Source organism: Oryzias latipes, chromosome 14 (assembly GCF_002234675.1).
Source record: "Oryzias latipes chromosome 14, ASM223467v1".
Lineage (NCBI taxonomy): Eukaryota > Metazoa > Chordata > Actinopteri > Beloniformes > Adrianichthyidae > Oryzias > Oryzias latipes.
Window position 1 is genome coordinate 13,077,636 of NC_019872.2, and position 23,227 is coordinate 13,100,862.

Genomic DNA, 23,227 nt, shown 5'->3' on the forward strand with positions numbered 1-23,227 from the left:
CAGATGAGTAAAAACAAAGATGTATATGGATCTATTTCTCTGCAAGTGGATGTATTGGAATGGAATGTTGCTTGCCAAATGTAGCACCTAGGTCACAACTGCAACCTTTTTCAAACAGCACTTTTTTTGTCTGCTCCTAATTCACACCAATTTGAAATAAAAAACACTTGGAAAAACTAAGATACTCAATTTTTAGTTTAAGTTTCTTAATAAATGCTCTTCATCATTAGAAAAATACAATCAGAACATGTTAAAAATATGACTTAAGATACTGTTTAAACTGTTTGTGAATGAGTTCAATACAATTTCAGTTAATGTTCCATTTTTCATTTTTACTTTTTAAAATTAAATTTAAATTTTATTTGTCTTTACTCACAGAGCCACAATGGAGGGGTAGAAGAGCCACAAATGGCTCTGGCTGTAGGTTGCAGGCCCCTGGACTAGAACAAGCTCTTTTTTTAGCAGCATAGGCTGTTACCTGTGTCTGGACATTTACTTACTGAACTGACCTAGTTTTTTTTTTTTTAACACGCTTCACTCCAGAATCCAAAAGGTTGCCTTTTAGGTGAACTTCAAGTGTTGAGTATCAGCAGCATGCCCATGTGTTCTTTAAAAAAAAAAAGAGTGGGAAAGCCTTTCAGGCTAGAAAACACAAGGCTTACATAACATTTGGAAAACTAGGCTTCTTCATAAAGCTGATTGTAACAGTTACTTGTCTTTCTATACGGTTTTCATTGCAGTGGCTTTGGAAAAGCCCACAACTGATTGAAAAGCTTCTTTGTTTCACAACACCAGCGGTCCTGCGTTATTATGCAACTCTAATCAGCTCCAGAGGTTCCAGAGCCACCCCAGCTTTTTTAATCAATTCTTCCAGTTTCTTACTGATTCACCTCACAAGACCAGTGGAGGTTAAAAACAATCACAAAGTTCTCACCCTTACAATAAAGTGGATATAAATGTACACAATGAACGTTTTAGAATTATTGGAGGGAGATGGAGAGCGGGTGTGGGCTCACAGAGCGCAGAACAATCTTCATTCAAACCAGAAACCTTTATGTGCAAATTTGACTTCACTTGTTAAGAAATCATTAAATTCAATAAAAGATAATGAATTAGTTCATATAAACATAAAAACACCAACTATTACAGGAACTGTAAATTGTAAAAAAAAAAAAAAAATCTGGTGCGCTTAGTTTCTCCGTGCGCGCTGGCGCGCCGTGTGAAAGCGCATCTCTCACACACTAACAGATAATTGTGTCAGACCGCGGGAGGCCATCCCGGAAATAATCTGCCCACGCGTTAATCTGCTTTATCCCCACCAAGCCTCAGACTGCTGCCGCAGCCCGACACCAGGCGCACGCAGAAGCCAGGACGCACGAGGAGAGACGGGCTGGAGAAGTTTGGGTCGGAATTTGCTTTGCCCGTCTGGAGCGCCCCCTCGTTTATTTCTTTGCGTGTCACGCAAGATAGTGTCCTGGTGGTGTTGAACCCAAATTCTCAGTCTGAGAGGCAGGAGCCGTGAAACCAGTTCATACTGGGAAGTTGAGCACAGCCAGAAACTGGCAGCGTTGGCTTGGGGATGGATCACGCTGGACTTTGGATATTCTTAATAACAACTTGTGTTATTCCAGGTAAGTTACAAGTTTTCCCTCATCAGGACCAGAAGAGAGTAATAGACAAATAAACAAGTAAACAATTTTTTTTAATTAGAAAAATTCACGCTTTTTTTTAAAATTATGGTATATACTTTTCAACAATGGACTTTAATCTAGCATCTACAACAGTCTGATGTCAATTAAAACTTTTCTTTTGACACCCTCCCTCCAAGTGATGAAAAAAGCCTCTTGCTTTTGTACTGAAATCAAGAAATATTTGTTCTGGAGAATCTTTAGCACATATTCATCCAGCTCCTCTGAAGGATTGTGTCTGACAAAAATAAGGGTGTAACGACAACGACCAATGATTTATTTTTCTACAATCCAACCTCATCGATCTGTCTGAGGCAAGTTGTTTATTGAATCAAACTATACCAATAAAATCCTTCTAAAATGATCAAATAGATTATAATCGTTATTGGAAAATACCATTTGGAATGAGGCACTGCAGGTTTATTTTACTGTAAAATCAAAACGACCAAGTGCCTCACAGCGGCAACAGTGATGTCAGCAAAAACTGATCAGTCCATCATTCCAGTCCAATGTGTGGAAAAACACTTTGAATTTTGCAAAGACATGTGAGCATACAGTGTGGCAGAATTTTCTATTAATGTTCTGTTTGTATTGTTTTGATGTGGAAAAACAACAGTGGGCTGAACATTAAGAAACTAAAATGTGAATGGATTTGACATAACTTCTTGTTTACTTGTTTGTACACATATTGAATTTACACTTGATTATCTTGCAAGAAACACAAGGAATCTGGAAAACTTCACCTGCTCTGTTCAGTACCAGGTATTTATCTCTGAGTCACACTGGTTGAGGTTTGGGCTAAAAATGTCCTGGATCCATTTTAGGTCAGTGAATCGGATCGTTCCAAATGAACCAATGTGGACTATGAATCGTATCAGCAACAACCTATATGAACCAAATTATTGTTAAAATGAATCGTTACACCCTTAGACAGAACTAATCATGCCAGGCATCGCCATGTTTAACACTTTAAAGAAATGCCCCATTTTTTTTTAGCCCTGACAGGTGAGCTGTGGCAGTCAGCTCAAAGGCAAATGCACCGTTCAGCACTGTATTGTACTGGAAGAAGCTTTGGGGCCAGTGTGCAAACTGTTGTGACATCTGCTGCAGCTTCCTGTTTTTCAGTCAGAGATAAAGCCGCTCTGTGAAGTAACTTGCTGGCGCGCACGTCTGCATGTGTGATGATCAAGTGTGAGGCTGAAACATGTGATTGTCATGCTGAAGGATGGATTAATGGGCATGTGGGTGTAACAACAAGACAGGGGCCAAGTGTCCGCCTGCCGCCATGGTGTTTCCGGCCATTTGAAGGATGCCCGCAGGTTTGCCAGCTGGCTCCCCCATGGTGTTGCAGGCTGAGCCGTTTTACTCTCCCCAGCATAAAATGTTCAAATCTCATGTTTGGGTAGGCACACGGGACAGACTAAATGCGACCAACAGACACACCCTCACAAATTTCTGCATAATCCACTGCCCACAGCTGGAACATACAGACGTGGAAGAAATAATCCCACACAAACACTGGCCTGCTGTCCTGTCAGCCTTTTGTGCATCTCTCTCCAGACTCTGCACATTGATCATCCCTACCTCTGTTTTAGCACATGCAGGTAATGTTCCTCCACTGTAGTTTCTTAATATCTCTCCATCTTTTGTTCCTTCTGGTGACCCTTTTCATGTCTCATTTTTGAGTCACAAATGTAGCAGTCACAATAATCCTGCCAGTTGAGTGCTGGCCAAGTTTAATCTGCATATTCCCACAAACATTACCCATACACCACTTGTATTACGGCCAGATATAAATAAAATTATTGTTACAATATTGCATGCAGAACATTTGGCAAGATACCATGTAGATAACGGCCTATGATCCAAAACAGTGGTGGGGCAATCGTTCATCAACTTGTCTTTTGAAGGAAAAAAGGAATAAACTTCAAGATACATGGTATTAGTAATTGGCATTCCATTCATCTTAAAAACTAGATTCATCCCTGGAATGGGTAGGAATAACTGCTGCCAAAAGCTTGAGTTGATCACTGATCTTTTTTACTACTTTAAGACCAACTCTGATGAAAATTTTGTTTTAGGTGTTTTCAACACCATCATTTTTCTAAAGATGGAGAACATATATAATGAAACATCAAGCCTAAAATTGTATTTCTAAAATTGCTATGGATCAGGAGCAGATGAAAATTCAGTTTAAAAGAGCTTGTGGTCGTGACGGGGAAGCGACATTTGGCAAGCAACAAGCTCCCCGCTCTGCTCCATTCTGATGCATCCACTTGCAGACAAATAGATCCATGCAAGCCTTTGTTTTCCTCCTCCAAACTGACATCTGGCTTAAAACTGTACAGCTGGATAGCTCAATATTGATCGCCACTTTTGTTCCACCGGAACTGTTAGATTGGCGGTGTGAGGGGCTGTAAACTAGCAGGAGAGCATGTAAACAGACTGGTGATGGGAACTGTGGGACTTGCTTACAACTGTCCCGGCCACAACTCAGTGGCAAATTTCTGATGAACTACTTTCGCTGTGCAGAAAATGTCCTGGGAACCAAACAGTTTTTTTTTAAAATTTTGGCTAAAAACTGCATAATGGTAATTAAAAGACCACTGGGAACACTTTCAAAATAGATGAAAAGATGACTGGAGTGGGCCTTAAAGCTTTCTTTTTCATCATCTTTTGTTCTTCTTGGTCAAGCCATAGCCTGTCAAAGCCCCTTCTGCAGCTTTGAAACAACTTTTGCATAAATTCTTAGCCATATCAATCACTCATGGTCCCTTAAATCAAGCTTTAAATAGGACAGAACACACACACAAAACACCACTTTGTGATTTATCTCAATACTTACAAACCAAGCACATTGACCAAACCTCTTTCCATTTGATATTTGAAGCTCAGCAGCAACGCTTGTGGTTAAAATATTTAAAGGGAAGACAATGAGTAATTGTTAATTAATTGGCCCATAATTGTGTTGGGTCACATTCCAAACAAGGACAGGACACAATTTAGCTTGTGAAAAACAACTCCAGAGCTGCCATACACAATGTCATGCACACTCACACACACACATAAACATGTGGTTGTTAGATTTTCTTTAAGCGTAGTAAAATATTTAGATCATGAACTTTTTGGTGCATGGCTTTTAGTTTTTATTCTATTTCTGGTCTTTCAGGATCACAAGTTACAAACCCAACGTAGCAGCGGGGTTTAAATCCCAGATCAATCACAGATTTGATGACCTAAAGATTAAATGGTTAATCTGTCCCATTTCTCTCTGTGTTTTTCATTTTCTCCTTCAACATACCAGGTCAGTTTCTTTTTTTTAGCTGATGGCCAAACTGAGTGAAGTTTATGGAAAATGTCATTGCTGTCATGTGATCTTCAGTAACATTGGAGGGACACCAAATTTAAAGATTATGTTTTATTTGTATTTATATGATTTTAAACTGACGCACTGAAGAACACCCAGAAAAAATCTCTGGATTTAATGATTTACTGATATGCATGTTGGGTAATCTGGTGGGTCTGATCTTTGTGGCAAGTGTGGAGACCAAAGTCTCCTTTAATGGACCCAAACTAAGATCTTAAGGCCTTGTGTTTTAGGGACCATCCATGATCGAAGCACGAACATAAAAGGTTAGTGGCATGCAACTTAATAAACTGCCTTCATTGCAGAATGTGTTGTAATTTTAATCCAGGATCCACTCAAATAACTGAGCACTCAATTTAGAACCAAGTGCAGCGTCTTTTCCTATCTCATTGTTGCCACTTATGTTCATGATAATTACCTAGAGCTAGACTCTGGATTAGCTTTGAATAATCTGTTTTTAGGATTATTTCTGGTATTCTCCTTTAAACTTCTGAACAAGTTCTCAAGATCTTCCTCTTAAGGCAGAACTCATCCTCAGCCCATAGTCTTTCAAAGTAGTGCAGAAAAATGAAACAGACAGAAATGAATCCTGATTGTTTCCCACTGATCTGTAAACCTCTACAGGATCTCAGTTTTGAGAACCACATGAACTACTAAGCAGAAAACCTTTTACACTATGGCTGTTTTAAAGATCTTCAAAGTCGAGAACAGGACGATCAATAAACAGGATACCTGGTAGAGTCAAGCATCCACAAAAAATGACCAATTCAGTGGATGAAATAAAAGTTCTCAAATGGGCTCAGAAAACATGTGTACACTGAACTCTGTATATCTACACTGATTTAGTTTACTCTTCCTGCCTTAACATCTTGTAGGAAATGGGCAAAATGTGCAGCTCTTTTAAACATGGGAGTTAACAGAAATTCTTTTAAATCCAGCTTCCTGTGGTTATTTGAGTAATTGCAACATTTGGTACTTCTGGGTTTGCTTCAAATTTGAGATTGGGCTGTGGGGGGTTGGTCTGGCTGTATAGAAACTAAATGGTTCTTTGCTATAGTCTCCCAAAACAATGCCTCAGAAAAACTTCCCCAAATATTGAAAGAGACAGTGTTGCAAGCTGTCCTCAAGTCCAGTGTCAGGCTACCATTGACCCGCCAATCGGCCCCTGACATTTTTGTGTTTATGCAAAACATTATATTAACATTTTTTGTTAGTCTCTTGAATTCCGTTTGACTATATGGGTTGATATCGCCCCCAAAAACCTGCTTCTTAGGTTATTTGTCAATTCTAAATTGTCCTTAGGTGTGAATGTGTGTGACTCTCGCCTAAAAGTATCTTTAGAACACAGGTGCCAAACTCCAGGCCTCAAGGGACAGTGTCATACATGCTTTCCAACTAATCTCCCATTGTTGCTTCTCATTGGAAAAACACATCTGAACCGGGAAATCAGCAACAAGTAGGGCCAGGTTTCTGAAAAACCCACAGGATGCTGGCCCCCGAGGCACCTCTGATGTATATGCTCCAGCGACTGCATCACCCTGAAAGAGAGTTCGGAAAATTGTTGGATGTTGCTTTATATTATAAAAAGTAATCAGTCCCATTCATAGAATATTGAATGATCTTACAGAGATGTGGTAAAAGTTCCCATCTTAAAGTTGCACCATATTTGACATTGGACGAATGAATGTAAAATATGAACTGATGTCCCTTTTAAAGTTAAATTGTGGCACAGAGCGTGTTCAACCTGTCAAATCTTCATCAAAATATTTGTGGTGGACCCATATTCAAACAAAACGTAATTCATCAAGCTGTCATAGAAAACGACTAACACAACAAAAGACAGGTCATAATTGTGTAATCAAAGCAGGGTACTTTATATTATCCATCCCTCCGTCCGTCCGTCCATCCATCCATCCATCTATCCTCACATCCTGCTGAATCTCTTTTGGGGCCAACCCAGCTTGTGTTGGGTGAAGCTCTTTATCATCATTATAGAATTCCCTTTCGCTACATTGTGTATCAGCGCCTCCGCCAATGTGGGTCATTCATACAACCAAAGGTTAAATATAGGTTTATCCATAATGATGCATAAAGATGGAGGATGTCCTGTGAATGAAGAATGAAGAATGAAGAAGACCAGCGTCATGCTGTGCTGCTCTCATGGCTCTTAATGTTTGGTGTGTGCCAAACAGTGATGCTATTGTTTGCTGTCATTCCCAGGCTTCCCTCTTTACCGGGCACTGCTGTTTAGGGATTATTGTCCCGCGTGCTGGTGAGGTCATTTCCCATGCTTTAAACAATGACAGAAAAAAAAGAATGGAGGCAGGAAGACCAGAGGAGGTGCAGAAATGTGGGCCAAAGTAGTGTGTTGAGTCAGTTCGCTCCTGCATTACCTAAAGCTTCTTATCAGCTCAGCTGCAGATCTCATCAGAGGCGTCTCACAGTTGGACTTCTTTTACCAGGAAAAATTACTCACAAAGGAAGCATGTCAGCCACACGTGAAAAACAACAACAAAAGAAATTGGGGTAAACTGCCTGCTTGCTTCCTGAAATGTCAGCACATTTGTGACAACAAAGCTAGAAAAAGATTTGTTTTATAATAAATACTATAAAGATTCAAAAATGTGATTAAATTGATATCCATTTTTTATGCTGTTTACAACTTCCTCAATGTTCTGTGTTTGGGGGCGGATTTAAAATAACCTCTTTTAACCACTGGTGTCTCATGTTCACACAGGTCTAAGATGTGTTCACCTAGAACCTGAAATGTTCTTTACTTATACTGGTTTTTAAAAAGCCCTGGAAATGACATCCATAGAGAAAAACAATTAGCTGTTCCCTCAAATTGATCATTTATGGAAAGAAAAGAGCATTTTGCGCACACAAATATCAGTATATCGTAGCCACATAGCCTTTTAATAGCATTATCTGTGCACAAATTAATATTTGGTGTAAACAAATGAGTATTTTAGTATAATCAAATCCTACTACTAATCTATGCCAATAAAATACCAATTTTTGCAAAAAGAAAAATATGCTAATTTGTGCTTAGAAAATAACACATTTTGGTTAAAAAATGCTAAATGCTATAAAATACAAAATTTGTGCCCATAAAATTGACGTTTGTGTATACAAAATACTAATTACTCATTTGCATTTACACACATGTCTTATTTGGGTGTATTTAGTTATAAAACGTGTGTTCACACGGTTTTATTCGCTTTGACCGGCTCTCTTTTAAACCTATTTTGCAGCATTCTTCTTGAAAAGGTCGCTTCAGTTTGCTGAGGCTTTTTGTACGCTCCATCATGCGAAAGCTCTCTTAAGCATTTCAATAAGATTATATTCTGGACTTTGACTTACTCATCCCAAAACCTTTATTCTTTACTCTTTTAGCCTTTCTGGTGAGGATTTGCTGTTGTGTTTATTTTAGATCATTTTCTGGTTGCATGACCCAGTTTTAAATAGGCTTTTGTTGTTGGTAAAATTGTATTTTGTGTCTTTGAGCATTGCTAGCATTGGGCTGAGTTTGGTGGGAAGTCCTGAGAATTATTTCTATTACACTGAATATCGTTAATTAGGAAATAATTTGTCATAACCCTTTCCAGAGTTAGGATCACTGCTAAAGTCTTTTGATGTGGCTGTCCAGTGATGCTACAGATGACAAAACTTCAGTTTTTCTACACAGGTCATCTGTTTGCATCCAGTTTATCAATGAAGATGATTAGAAGCATCTAGGTGTTAGTCTACAAATGCTATGAAAACATTGTGTCTGTTCCTAGTATTACATATAGGGTGCAGTGGTAGAGCAGTCAACCTCTGGTCAGAAGATCGCAGGTTTGGTTCCCGCCTTGCCTGCCCATGTGTTGAAGTGTTCTTCGGCAAGAACCCCTCATTGCTTCAAGTATAGGTTGGCGCCAGTGTTCGGGAGTGGAGCCGCCATCATTCTGTGAATGCGTGGGTGTGGCTTAATGTACCTGTGACTGTAAAGCGCTTCTAAGAAGGTAGTAAAACTCTAGATAAGTATTCGCTAATTGCCATTTACAAGCGTTTGCTCCATCTAACCTCAAATCTCATAAATGCAACTGTGTACAAAAAACTGCAACGCTCGAATTATTTAATGTCAATCAACAAAACATAAAAGGAAATAATGGAGTAGTTAGTGATCATTTTCTTTGAGATTTGAACTGGAGAGTTGATCCAAACAGCTTATAGAAGTGACCACAGATCTTCTGTGGATGTGCTTTTCCTTTAAATCTTTTTCTGTTCTTTAACTGTGTTGTGTGTAATCTGGAAAATTAGCCAGCAATGAGATCAGAGCTTCACAGAGCTGACCATGGCTCTTGATAATACAGGTTATTGAAGTCTTCACTCTGTTGCCCAATGAATTTTGGGTCAGTTGTGCACATTTCTCAATGTTTTCTTTACTGTTTCTCAGTGTTGATGATAGGACTTATGACCAAATCTTCATCTTGATTTTAGCTTCAGTCTCACAAAAAAACCTCCACGCATTGCAACCATCTGTATGCACTCCCCAGGCTCCCCCAGTGCTTCACCAGAATACCGGATAGTGTTTTTTCTGCAGAGTTTATATGTTTGGACTTGTCTTGGCATCAATATGGATTTCTGGCAGCAGTTAATCAAAGTGCAGCTTGGTTTATGTCCCAGCATGTCTCAATATTTCCCTGCAGGTCAGATCATTTGCATTCTGTTTCTTGACTGACCATTCTGTTCCCACAGTCTTCTGCAATGTTCCTGTGGGATTTCCTTTTTTTTTTTGCTCCTTTCAATTGTTTTGAAAAATTAAACCCCCCTCTGCATAGTTAAAAATACATGATTCTATACCCACAAAATCACAATGTATGCAAATAAAAATATAAAAGGTACGTACTGGAAATGAACCATTTAAAATAAAACTTGGCTTCTTTATCGGGTACCTATGGTTGTCCTGTCGAAAAAAAAATTACTGTATTTATTGTTTCAGATAATAAATAAATATAGGAATTAAACACTATTGACAATGAGAAGGTAAAGGAAATATACTGAAGTAAAAGAAACATAATTAAGAAATTACACATAGATGTACATACACAAATACATGTAGAAGTTTAAACAAGTTGCGCTTCCACCGTTGGATATAGCATTGGGGTAGATTTGGGATTTACCAATACTTAAAAATAAATAAATAAACATTTGTCAAAAACTTCAAATATTTTTGCAGTTGAAGTTTTTTATTAAGTTCTACTTTTTTATGTAACATATACAACTATTGTGTAAAATGTTTCAACTCATTCATCATTCATTTTGTTTACTCAGATCTGCCTCAGTTGTGTGAAGTTACATGTGTTCAAATTGATTTGATGTGTTTTGTGGAAGTAAGATGGATTTACTGGAAGCATTTTGCTCCAGTGGATTAGGTTGGAATGGATTTATCTGTGTCTGTTTAGTCTTAAAAAGAGATGTTGTCAGACTGACATCTGCAGGAAGCATGGCATCTGCAGTCAGTGGCTAAGGTAGCGCTGCAGCACTGTACCCTTTACCAAACACAGACCTGCTGAGTAAAAGAAAAATGCTTCTAAATATCAGATTATTATGTTATAAAGCCTTTTTTGGGTTATTTCATGAATACAAAAACAACTCATAATATACCAGTGATGATATTTTATGTTTTAAAGTGGACCATACCTTCTGAAGATCCCATTTGTTTTGCCCTCAAGCTGCAATAGAGTTTTTGCATGTACACAACCTTTTTATGACTTTGTCCAAACAAATCAAGCTCACCCATGAGCTTTTCTAATGGGGACTGATCCACATACTGTGACTACATTGCTCCAGAAGTCATAATCAGCAGAATTTTACTTCCATCCAGAAGGTCAAAATCTGGCTCTCCATATGCACACCAGCAGATGGACCATGAATTATCTGATTCAGACACAGTTTATTATTCGGAAAACTGTAATCTAGTGTTGTTCCCCTCATTAAAGTCCTTATTTGATCATCTTTCTTTTAAAAGCGCTCCTAGTGGTATTTTAACTATGATTTGATGAAGACAAAATCAGTACACCTGTGTTGTTTTTCAGGATACAGTTTCTGCAGAGGGGCAGTAATTTATAAGAAATTCACCTCTCAGTTATAGGCGGAGCTGTTCATGTGAAAAAAACTAACCACCCTTCCCCTCCCTGTTGCGGAGTGCTCAGAGCGGTAGCAAATACAATTTTTTATGTTTTTGTCTGTTCCTGATTCAAAACAATTTAACAACAAAAAAATACTGAATGACAATTTCAAGATGAATTTTCTTTATATGTGTCCTCTTTTGTCTGAAAAAAAATACTGCATGGGCATGTTAAAAAACACCAAGAACACAAGTTTCGTTGGAGTGGGATTTTAAAACTGTAGATTTATGAGAGCATAATTTTTTTTCCATTTTTCATAAAAATGGCTAATTTTTTAACAAAACATGCCAAAATAACATTTGTTATTGATTGCTCTGCACTGAAAAATTGCTTATAGTTTGCGCTAAACGTTAGAGCATCTTGAGGGGGTTTCAATTAAAACAAACAGAGAAATATATTTTCTAAAGTTTCCATTAAAGATTGATTTTTTTAATACTCAAGCAAAAATTTTAAAAAAGAAGTACGAGAATAAAAAACTGTGGCCATTACCTGCTCACACAGGATTTACATTTGCTGCTTTTTTTACATACCGGTAAATGTATTTCTTCATTTTTGTATTTCCTAAATCAGTTTTTCAACTCAATAATAGGTCTAACCCTGTAAAATAATTAACTTAGTGTTTGAAAATGCCACCAATATTTGTAAAAGTCTAAGCAGACTCATTAAAATCTTTTCCTAATTATCCATAACTCTCTAAATAAAAAGGAAAAGGTTATAGGATACATTTTTAAAGTGAAGTTTTGGGGTTTGGCGCCCAGAAGACCACTACTGGAATGTGATCAAGTCAGCTTCATGACCCCAGCTGGAAAAAAGCTGGTATGAAAAAAAGATGGATTGATGGATGTTTGGCCTTTGGCTTATAGAAAGCTGGATTACACCGTATAGAAATCCATCTGCCTGCTCTAAACCTCAGGGCATTATAAACATGTGCTGAGTGATTGTTGAAAATTTAATTTGTTGTATGACAAGAATCAGGATTTCACAGTCTAAGTTACTATCATTTGGCCTCTTTGAAAAACAGCCTACAGAAAGAAATGTTTCAGAAGGAAATAGACATTTTGAAGCATTAAAGTAAAAAAAATCCAAAAGTTGTTATTTCAAGGATGTATTCAGACTGGAATAATCATTTGTTCCGGATCGGGTCTGCTGAATTTATTCTGGATGAGTGCTGAACCTTGCAACTGGTCTGTATTTGTACTGGCATCAAGCGGACCGTTCTGTTACGAACCAAAGCTTGTAAACAAAGCCAAGTGACCAAAGATCTCTTCAGTCATTGGCCAGAAACTACAGGGATAGGTCAAAACAACAATTAAAAGGGGTGTGCTGCGGTATATAATTCTTATCGGGGACAGTTTACTTATTGAAACTTTTTATTTCAATTTTGAGTATTACAGTTTTGAAAGTCGGGAACAATACTTTTTACTTGTCACTTTGGTACGGTGGAGGCATGCTAAAAGGTGGTTTCTGGTAAGAAGACATGCCGTGTGTACTTTAACTAAGAGAATGCAACAACTGCAGTGATGAGTGGACTTCGGGTAGCTGCTAAGTGTTTATGACATATAGTTTGTCGGGGAAATAGTGAGATGCTATGTCGGTTGCTACATTCGTACTCTGTTTACATCGGTCCAGTTGTTCCGCTCCGAGGACGGATTGTATTCAGACTGAGGAATCTCAGAGCGAATCGAAGCTCAGTCCAATTGTAAACGAACTGAGACCACCTTGAAAGATGGGTCAGAGAGCAGTTCCTGATCCCAGACCAGGGTGTCAGGTGTTGAGGTCGTCCTCGCACACCTGCCTGAGGTTCTAGTCACTCACACCTGTTCTGCATCCAATTAGACTGCATATATTAGTCCATCACGCCATCCAGCCATTGTCGGTTCGTCTGCTTTCTATCTATGGAAGAAACCACTGATCTCTGCTGGTTGAAGCCAAGCCAAGCCAAGCTCAGAGCTAAGTCAAGCCAAGCAGAACCAAGCCAAGCCAAGCCAAGCAAAACCTAACTGAGCAAAGGAACACCCAACCAAGCCAAGCAAAACCAATCAAAGCAAATCCAAGCCAAGCAAAGCAAAGCAAAGCAAAACCTGTCCAAACCAAGCTAAGTCAACCTCGCCCGATTCTTTCTGGATTCAACCCCTCAACGCCATCTTAGCACTTCTCTGGATCTACTGCCAGTCGCCTCTCCTGAAGATCTTCCATTCCCTTTTCTTTTAATAAACTGCTCATCTTCTAACCTTGCCCCTGTCTGCATTCGTGTCCAGCTTATTCGTAACCTGACACAGGGTCTATGTGGATGTATTCAGACTGAAAATTTGTTCCAGTTTATCAGGGGAAACGAACTCTGGTTCACTTGCAGCGGACCCAATGTGTCCTGTGTGAAAACACTCTAAGTAAAGATGTTTCGCTGTTCGCTATTACTTAGCCCTCGCTATTACATCGCTATGATGTCGTTAGCACCTTATTAGCACACAATGACCACTTGAAGTTATGACGGTAGACTGGAAAACAAACATTTGACTTTTTAGAACCCCCTTGACATCATTTATGTCTAAACAATACTACCACAGACAGATGCAGGAGAAACTGTGACATGGTTGGTGACCACACACACGACTTTTGGAGATTGCCCAATAATAAGACCATTCTTGGAGAATAAAACAAACAAACAAACAAAAATAAAAGGATGGAGACGTCTTAAAGATAGATCTCTCCATGAATCCTCTGATATTTCATATGGATTTATACACTAAACATTCACTCACATTAGATCAAGTTTATGCTTTGCATGTTTTATTGTTGTTTGCAAGAAAGACCATCACCCTAAACTGGGTTAAGCCTTGCCCACCAACTATTGCTCAACGGACGCAAAGCTTAAGACATCTCTAGCCCTTGTGCTATCCTAGGCACTTTAACATTGGGAGTTGGGTCATCTAGACCCACTAGACAGTGCACTGAACCTTTTTTCTTCAATGATTTATGATCTTCACTGGTGTCCATGGACTACATGAAATCTTTCCAGCTTTGTCATGGTAGGGAGAACATGTCATTGTAAGGATGGGGTCATCTAAGATAGCACAAGGGCTAGTTGATGTAGTATTAGATTGCTTAACTACAACTAAAAAATGGCAACTTTTCAAAAAGATGGTCAAGAGTGTTTTCTCTTTTGGACTGTTTTTGTTTGATCCCTGAATATAAAATGTTTTGTTGCTGCGGTTCTTTTTTTGTGCTTGTTAGGATGAGCCCAATCTCAACATGCTTCTTTCTACTATTTGTTACGTTAGTTGTCTGTAATGTTGTAAGTTACGACAACATTACAGGCAATTTAAAAAAATTATAAATGGTTGCAGAATTAAACACAGTATTGTGGCAAAAGATAAACTTGCCTTAGACCATTAGGGTAGTTGCTCATCTCTAAGGGGAACACAGAATACTGCATTACCTCTTACATGTTGATTAATGCGTTGTGTAGCAGAGAGTGATTTTGAATTGTTCAGTAAGGTGCTTTAGATGGGTCCACATCTAGAAAAGTGTTTTCTGGAGAGGCTTCGTCTATTCGGAGAAGAATTTCAACATGGTTTTGTTTCATCAATTGCTTTTGCAAATCTTGATGTCAAAACACTGTGATGGCTTTACATGTTCAAATGTGCCATTAAAAACTTAATTTAAATTCAATCTAAATTTAAATTCATTCCATTTAAATTTATTTAAAACCAAGAAATGACAACTAATAGACTAAAGTCAGCAATGGTGTTTTACAGTCTGCTCACTGACATGTTAACACACTTTAGAAAATCACATGAAATTTTGATTGGCTTTAAAATCTTTCCTAATTGGCGACTGATTGATTAATTAAATGTAAACACAAACAGGTGATTTTAAAGATGCATGAGCTCTTCTGCATCTCTTCCTATTCAGGCTGCAACAGGCACAGTTGAGCATAGCTTGGCATTATGCCTCCTTAAGTCCTTAATGTTTCCTCATTTAGACACTTTGAGACACGTGACGCATAGCAGTGTTATGCAACACACAACACGTTAAGTGTAGTAAAATGCCAACTTTTTAGTAATGATCACTGAACAAACTTTTTTCCTTTTATTTATAAAATACCAAAAATGCATTGTCCCTCATATTATTTATTTATTTTTTTACCGCTTTAAACAGCAAAATGATGTCACAAATTATTGGCCAATCTTACACACACTTTGGCAACATTTTCCAATGAACACAAAAATGTTACTGTGTAGATTGAAACATTTAAACGTTTACCGCCGGGGTAATGGTTTCGTCACCCTGCATGACCTCACAGTACCAATGCACCAATGTTGATTGAAGGAAGTCAGTGGGATGGGCATTCATAAAATTGCCATCATGTTGTGCACCATGTTTCTATTAAAAAAAAAAAAAAAGTGTTTTTTTTTGGTGTAAATTCCATTTTTTGCCAGAAGACCAGGACTCTTCTGAAACAATTTCTATGCACAACGTGACCATGGGGTCTTACAGATACAGATATCTGAGATAAAAGTTGTTCCAGTGGAAACTGTTGTGTGTGTTTGTGCATATAGCATTAGATCATATAGGGATATTTTGTGTTATTTTGTGTTGTTTTTCTGGTTTTATATTGCATTAACTCTGTGAAGCACTTTCTGAGTTGCTCTCTGAGGAAGGTGCTGTATAAAGATTTTATTAATTGCTTACTTACTAATTAACGCATGCAAGGGACATTGTGTGTCTAAGCAATGCATTTTACTTTCTTATCCCATAAAATCATAAATGGTTAATCCACTTTTGGTAACCAAAGAAAAGGTTCATGATCTGGACCCTGATCTGTTTTCAGGGTCTTATCTGCTCTCTCAGTAGGTGGTTGTAGCTGCCGAGGATTTGCTAAAGGAGATCAGTAAGTCAAGAGAGAACAGTAACTAAATAAATCCTACTTATTTATACCTCTTACTAATCTTCCACTTTGTCCTTAGTACACCTGCAAAATACAGAAGCAAAGTGTTTTAAACCTGACTGGCTCCATGGGAATTATGATTCAAAAATCCATGAATTGTTTGATTTGTAGAGTGAAAACTTCTCTTTTTTATTGTTGTTTACTATGAGGCATCGAATGCTGTGTTGTGTTTAAGGTGCTTTGAAATAGTTAATTTGATCAGATGAGTGTTAGCTCACCAAACAAACGTCACTGACGTAGACCTGAGGATAAAAACAACTTGCATCATTCTAAGAGACACCCCGTCCCTCTTTTTCTAGGGTTGACCCGAACTCCCTCAACTGTTACCTTTTTTTCTGTTTTTTGCTTTCTGCACTGTTGTCCTACCTCAACAGATGCTGTAACCTCGGTGCAGCCCAAAGTTAGAATTTGTTTTTAAACTTTAAGTTACATTTTTACCAATAATGCAAGCTTATATATTTTTTACAGACTGTGGTTTGATGTTTTCCAAGTGGAAAAAGGTAATGTATGGTACATTGACTGCAGAGGAGAACTGGACCAAGCAAGTGTGATGTCACCCAGAGAAAATGAATGACTTCTAGTTCATTGCAAAGTGAAGTCAAATCAGTCGCCATTTCTCGTGATACTGACATTGCCATGTTAGAACCATCCATCCGTCCATCCATCCATCCATCCATCCATCCATCCATCCATCCATCCATCCATCCATCCATCCATCCATCCATCCATCCATCCATCCATCCATCCATCCATCCATCCATCCATCCATCCATCCATCCATCCATCCATCTTCTTCCGCTTATTAGACTGGGTTGCGGGGACAGCAGTCTAAGCAAAGATGCCTATACTTCCCTCGTCCCGGCCACTTCCTCCAGCTCCTCTGAGAGGACCCCGAAGCTATCCCAGGTCAGCCCATAGAAGTAGTCTTTCCAGTGTGTCATGGGTCTTTCCCGGTGCCTCCGCCAAGTGGGATACACTTGTTAGAATGTCCGCCTTTCTATGGTCCCACTGTCCATGGTTCTATGTTGAAACCATACTTATGTGTTACTTATGTGGACTTAATTGTCATAAAACAGTAAATTGACTATTAACATAAGGACTGATTTCCATAAATCCATTTGTGTTCATAAGGGAGTCATAATTATTATAGCTCTCACATTTTAAGTCTGTTTAAAAAGTGCTAAATAGACCAAAAGGTGAGCATAAGTTCTATGTTAGAACCATAGACATATAAATGAGAAGTGATTGGTCCGAGTCATCATTTCTATGACAAACACTAGCCATCATGACTGAGCTTTTTGATAGGTCATACCCCCTAGAACAAGCTCAGATGAATCTGTCAATCAAACATTTCAAACGTTTGACCACTTTGTCTTATTGAGGTGCCAGTTTATCACTTGAATTACTAAAAAAACTTGTGAAAATTAACAAGAATATGTTAAAAGGTGGTAGAACAAGGTTATTCTGACAAATTGAATGACTGAGAAATCACTGTTTATTTCTCTATAGAAGTGTATGGGATTTTAGCTTCTTGGAGCTTTGGGTACTTCAATCAATGGTGACACAATGTTGTCATAGGCCCTGATCATAGGCCCTGATCATTGATCATATCAGTTTGTTACCCACCTTAGATAATTCAGTGCGCTTTTGCTTTTAACTTTTCTACTTTGTTTCCAGAGGTTAATGGGCAGACGGTGGAAATGGATGACGGGAAGTCAGGATACGTTGGCTCAAAGGTGGATCTCCGCTGTCGGTTCATCAACAGTTCTCCACCAGTCAAAATCTCTCAGGTATTTAACTGTCAGTTGCAACATCTAATATGCAGAAAGTATATTAAAATACAATCCACCACACAAATCTAATGAAGAAAGAGTTCTGGTAAGAAGAGGAGGAAAACTTTAGTGATCTGAGAATAAGAAAATGATAATGATGTATACCAATGAATGCAATGCAGAATATCTCAGAATAGGAAACTAGTGTTAGAGGGCATCGTTTAACCCTTGTGCTATCCTAGGCACTTTAACATTGGGAGTTGGGTCATCTAGACCCACTAGACAGAGTTCTGAACCTTTTTTCTTCAATGATTTGTGATCTTCACTGGTGTCCATGGATTACATGAAATCTTTCCACCTTTATCCACCTTTGTCATGGTAGGGAGAACACGTCAATGTAAGGGTGGGGTCATCTAAGATAGCACAAGGGATAAAGGTCTTTCAAAACTTTTCTGAACTTAACCTGTTCATTTTAACAACCACTTTTACTTAACCGTCTGTTAAAGAGTTTTTTACTGAAGCTAAGAAACATGTAAAAAGATTTGCGTAGCTGATTTTTTAACACTTAAGAACATAGTTGGAAAGACAATTTATAGTTTTAAAATAAGAACTATTTTAAAGTTACCAAAGGCCCCGCAACATGCTGACATATTCAGGTTTTACCCCCTCTTTGCCCAACAGTAGCTTGATTGGGCCTAGCAACCCCGCAACCCTAAAAGGGATTCAGTGGGTTCTCAAAATCGATGGATGAGTTATCAATAAAGATACGGAGGTGGTTATCTGTGTTGCTTTAGTCACCATCCAAATATTTTGCCCATCTCCCCAATGTAATGAACGTTTTCTACCACAAGGTGACGTGGCAGAAGCTGGTCAACGGCACCAAGCAAAGCGTGGCAATCGCAAATCCATCCTTAGGCGTCTCTGTGGCGCCGCCCTATCGGGACCGTGTCACGTTCAGAAACGCAGCTGTGAGAAGGCGCACCCCTTCTCTAGAGGACACGACCATCATCTTCTCCTCGCTCCGCCTCTCTGATGAAGCCACGTACATCTGTGAATACACAACATTTCCTGCGGGGAATAGAGAGAACTCTGTGAATCTGACTGTGCATGGTAAGAACGCACAACAGCAGCCACTGAGAGCAGCACAAGGCAGCTAATTAAAATGGCATATTGTACTTAGAGAAAACTAATAAGCAAATACATCAACTCATAAAACTGATGCTACAGTTTTATTCGATTCATTGTATGTGATGCACATGTGAAGAATTGACAATAAAGTTGACTTTGACTTTGACTTTAAAGGCATGTAGGTTTAGTTTAGTACAGGAATAACATGTAATTTTTTTAAAGTTAAATTTCCTCTGTGGGGCTGCATGTGGGCATAGTGCTGTCTCATATTGAGAGGGCCCTGCTTCTTTAAGGAGTTTGCATGTTCTCCCCTGGTTGTACCCCGCCTTTTTCCAACAGTAGCAGGACAGGCTCCAGCAACCCGTGACCCCAAAAAGAATTCAGTGGGTTCAGAGAATGGATGGATTTGCTCTTGATTAGGAATTGTTCTGTATAGGAATAAAGTTTCATCTCTTTACAGTCCGGCCGACTACCCAGATGAGTCTTTCCTCCCCCACACTGGTGGCTCGTTCATCTAATCTCAAAACCCCAGTGGCAACCTGCATCTCTGCAAATGGAAAGCCTCCTGGCACCATCAGGTGTGTGTTTGTGTGATGTACAAATTTCCCGCGGCATGAGTTATACACTTTGCTTCCACTGCCCAACTGGTCGCCCATTTTCCTTCCTGTGTTTACAATAAATTGCCTACTTCTGTATTGTGATTATAAATAGGTGGGAGACGAGGGTGCCTGGAGAAGTGACTACCCGTGAGTACAGAAACTCAGATGGGACATTCACTGTTCAGAGCGACTACATTTTGGTGCCCAGCAAGGAGACGCACAGGGAGACGCTCACCTGTGTCACAACCTACAATGAAGAGGTCTACACTGACAGTGTCACTCTGGACATTCAATGTAGGTCGCTTTTAAAGCCGTTGCACTCAGCATTGTGATACTGCGACAAGCTGATGTTGGTGTTTTCCCATCAGATGAACCAGATGTGACAGTGGAGGGCTTTGATGGGAACTGGTACCTGAATCGAGAGAACGTCCGTCTGACTTGCCAAGCAGATGCCAACCCTGCTGTCTCTCTGTATCAGTGGAGACTGTAAGTTTCCTGGTAGTTACTCGAAACAATAGAAAGGCAGAAAAATGTGGAAAAGACCCACTCCGATGAAAAATTGTGTTTGAAACATGCTCATGTAAATGGTAAATGAAGTACACTCATAAAGAGTTTTTCTACCTTCCTCAAAGGCCCAAAGCGCCTTACAGTCACAGTCCCATTCACACACATATTCACACACTGGTGGCGGCTACAGTGTGTGAATGCATTTTTCTGATAACGGAGAATATATATAATTACGCTTAAAATTGCATTTCCAAGTACGTCTTTATTGAAATCGTTGTGAATTAGGAGCAGACAAAAAATGCTTTTTATAAGAAAAATATTTGTGGGAGGGTAAAAAGCTCCCTGCTTCGCTCCATTCTAATGCATCCACTTGTAAATGTCTTGATCCATGTATGTCTGTGTTTTCCTCGTCTGAGGGGAGTAAAAGGCTGTAAGCTAGAGGGAGAATGTGTAAACAGAATTCTCAGCAACTGGGAGAGAAAAAGGGGGGAGGGATTTTTTCCGCGCCAATGTTCCCATTCACAATTTCTAATGAACTTCTGTTGCTCTGCAGAATTTATGTCCTCGAAAACGACACAAGTTTTTCAATTTTGGATAAAAACTGCATAATCATGATTAAAAGACCACTGAGAATGCTTTTAAAATAGATCAAAAGATGATCGGTGTGGGGCTTTAAATCTGGTCAAAGTGAAAAAAGTTTGATCTAAGTGGGTCTCATGATCTCTCGGTTTGAACTTTGCAGGGTGAACGGCTCAATCCCCAGCAGCGTTGAGGTCCGAGACAGCATTCTTCTGTTCAAGGGTCCGATCACGTACGACCTCCAGGGCACTTATGCATGCGACGCCACCAACAGCATCGGGACCACTTCAGCGTCTGTTGAGGTCAACATTATAGGTACAACTCCTAAACATCTGACTTTTAAACAATTCTAGACTTTACTGTTATTGTGTGCAAATACTGAGATTTGTCTATATATGTGTGTATGTTACTCCTATAGAAAAGCCTCAGCCGCAGATCGCAACAGGTGATGTTGTCAGTGTGATTGCCTTATTATTGGCTGCTGGCGTTCTCATGGGCATCACCATCACTGTGTTGGTGCTCAAAATAAGAACCCGAAAGGATAACACATCGTATGTAAAAACCCTAAATTCATTTTTTGTTTGGTTGTCTGTTTCTTTTTTTTTAAATTCCCTTTTCATGTGTTTTTTGTAGAAATGATTCTCCTTCTAGAAAACTGTCCCAGCCTATAAAAAGAAGACCCGGGGAAGACATCCAGGTGATTAAAAAAGGGGGGGGGGGGCATAATGTGTTTACAGATTTATAAGACAATTTTTAATAGTACAAAATGTCAAAGAAGGTTGTTTTTGTTTTACTTTCATATATTTTCTAAATGTTAACAGTTTTTCTGTTTTTTTGTATCTATTAACATATAATCTATTAAAAAGTACAATTTTGTTTTCATAGCATCTGGGGAAATTTTACGAGGAGCTGCCAAACACAGCAGACTATGTGAGCTACCGACTGGCCTGTAACAAAGAGGACTACCCCGAGCCCTACTCCCCACCTATCAACCCTCCTCTGTCATTTCTGCCACAGAACCCCCACCACACCTCACAGACAATGCCTTCAAAGGGTACCAGCTGCACCGGCACCCCTTCGAAGAACACTTTTAACCCTCCTTCATACACCACAGCCATCTTCAAGTACCCCTCTGTGCCAGGTCTGTCCTCCCCCCCCCCTGGAGTGGGGTCATACACATTTCCCAAAGAGCAGTATGTCTGAAGTGACCCGGTTTCCCCTCACTCAGGCACCTCCGGCCAGCTAACGGAAGTGACAGGATTCAAAGCCGAAGCGCCCGCTGGGCAATCCAGTTCGGTTTCACGTGGCTGGTCCAAGGACACCGATCTTTTCTTTGCTTAAATGCAACTGTTTCGTTCATTCGTCCCGTTTTTCACATGTCACATGTTTGAAATGCAATGCTCCATGTTTAACTGTTAGGTTAGTGGAGGGTTTATTTAAAAAAAAGAAAAAAAAACATTTGATGATTGGTTGTATAATGTTTGATCCAATCTAACTGAAGGGACTGGATTACCTCTTGATGTGCTTTACTCCTTCCTTTATCCACTGTGACTCATTTAAAAAAAAGGGGGAAAAAGAGAAATAAACCACAACAAATTAAATGAATGCTCCCCTTCTGTATCTCTGATTCCATCCTGTTCATCCTGTGTTGTTCTGAATGCATTGTTCTAATCCGTTTGGTTATGCATCCTGGTTCTCTGTTGTGCATGTGTTTTGATAATCTGTTTTTCTTTGTACAATAAAAAAAGGCGAAATTTATATTAACTGATTTATACATTTGTATGTTTTTATTGGTGTTGTCTGTGGTTGTTGGAGGAACACTGGAGTTTCTAGCATTTCAATAAAGAAGATCCAAACTGCAGTGAACGTCTGCATCACAAAGATCGAACCTCTTTATGGACTTTTTATTTAAAATGGTTAAACAACATTCATTTGGGGATTGAAACAAAAATGCAACGATAAAAATTTAAAGCTAGGGCAATCTCTGTTGTGAATAAAAAATGTGAAAAAAATACCCCAAATCTTTTGCTTTCAGTGTTTATCCTAATAGACCTACAGCTGCATAAAATCAACAAAAATCAACCAGAGAGACATTATTAAAGGGTGTGTTGTAGACTTTACAGAGCCCATAAAGTGACATGAAAGTAAACATTGTATTGGTTTCTCCTGCGCACAATGAAAGTTTCTAAACATTATTTTCCATGAAAATCTGTTAATGCAGCCATTAATACAAATACCAAATGGCATTTGTAAAACAGATTGTGTGCATTTCTGATTATTGAGACTGAATTAACTCCATACAGTTTGTCGTAGGAATCCAAATGCCAAATATAATTTAGAACCTTTGCGAAGTAACTACGACGATGCAGACGTCTGGCTCTGACGTTCAACACCCTGTAGGTCAACTTCTTGTAGAATTAGATGGACATTTTCTTTCCTTACATGCAGCCCGTTTTTAATGCACTT

General features: G+C 39.0%; 1 protein-coding gene across 3 annotated transcripts; it reads left to right on the plus strand.

Annotated features, from left to right (window-relative positions):
* Positions 1-1,315: 1,315 nt before the first annotated feature.
* Positions 1,316-22,637, plus strand: LOC101167563 (nectin-1). 3 transcript variants are annotated; one of them, XM_020708850.2, is made up of 12 exons: positions 1,316-1,631; positions 17,854-17,966; positions 18,800-19,058; positions 19,537-19,654; positions 19,788-19,969; positions 20,044-20,161; positions 20,925-21,076; positions 21,180-21,312; positions 21,395-21,458; positions 21,647-21,691; positions 21,779-21,902; positions 21,990-22,637. In XM_020708850.2, the coding sequence occupies exons 1-12, from the start codon at positions 1,580-1,582 to the stop codon at positions 22,100-22,102; spliced, it is 1,473 nt and encodes a 490-aa protein (XP_020564509.1). In that variant the 5' UTR covers positions 1,316-1,579; the 3' UTR covers positions 22,103-22,637. The 3 variants fall into 3 exon arrangements, with proteins under 3 accessions (XP_020564509.1, XP_004076493.1, XP_011481827.1); XM_004076445.4 differs by having other exon boundaries at positions 1,317-1,631; positions 21,647-21,902; XM_011483525.3 differs by lacking the exon at positions 21,779-21,902 and having other exon boundaries at positions 1,317-1,631.
* Positions 22,638-23,227: the final 590 nt, after the last annotated feature.

Excerpts from the sequence above, each read along its gene's own strand:
- LOC101167563 (XM_004076445.4), top strand. The coding sequence starts at position 1,580 with ATGGATCACGCTGGACTTTGGATATTCTTAATAACAACTTGTGTTATT. Across the intron at positions 19,059-19,536 it reads TGTGAATCTGACTGTGCATG|TCCGGCCGACTACCCAGATG; the intron begins GTAAGAACGCAC and ends ATCTCTTTACAG. Across the intron at positions 21,077-21,179 it reads TGTTGAGGTCAACATTATAG|AAAAGCCTCAGCCGCAGATC; the intron begins GTACAACTCCTA and ends TTACTCCTATAG.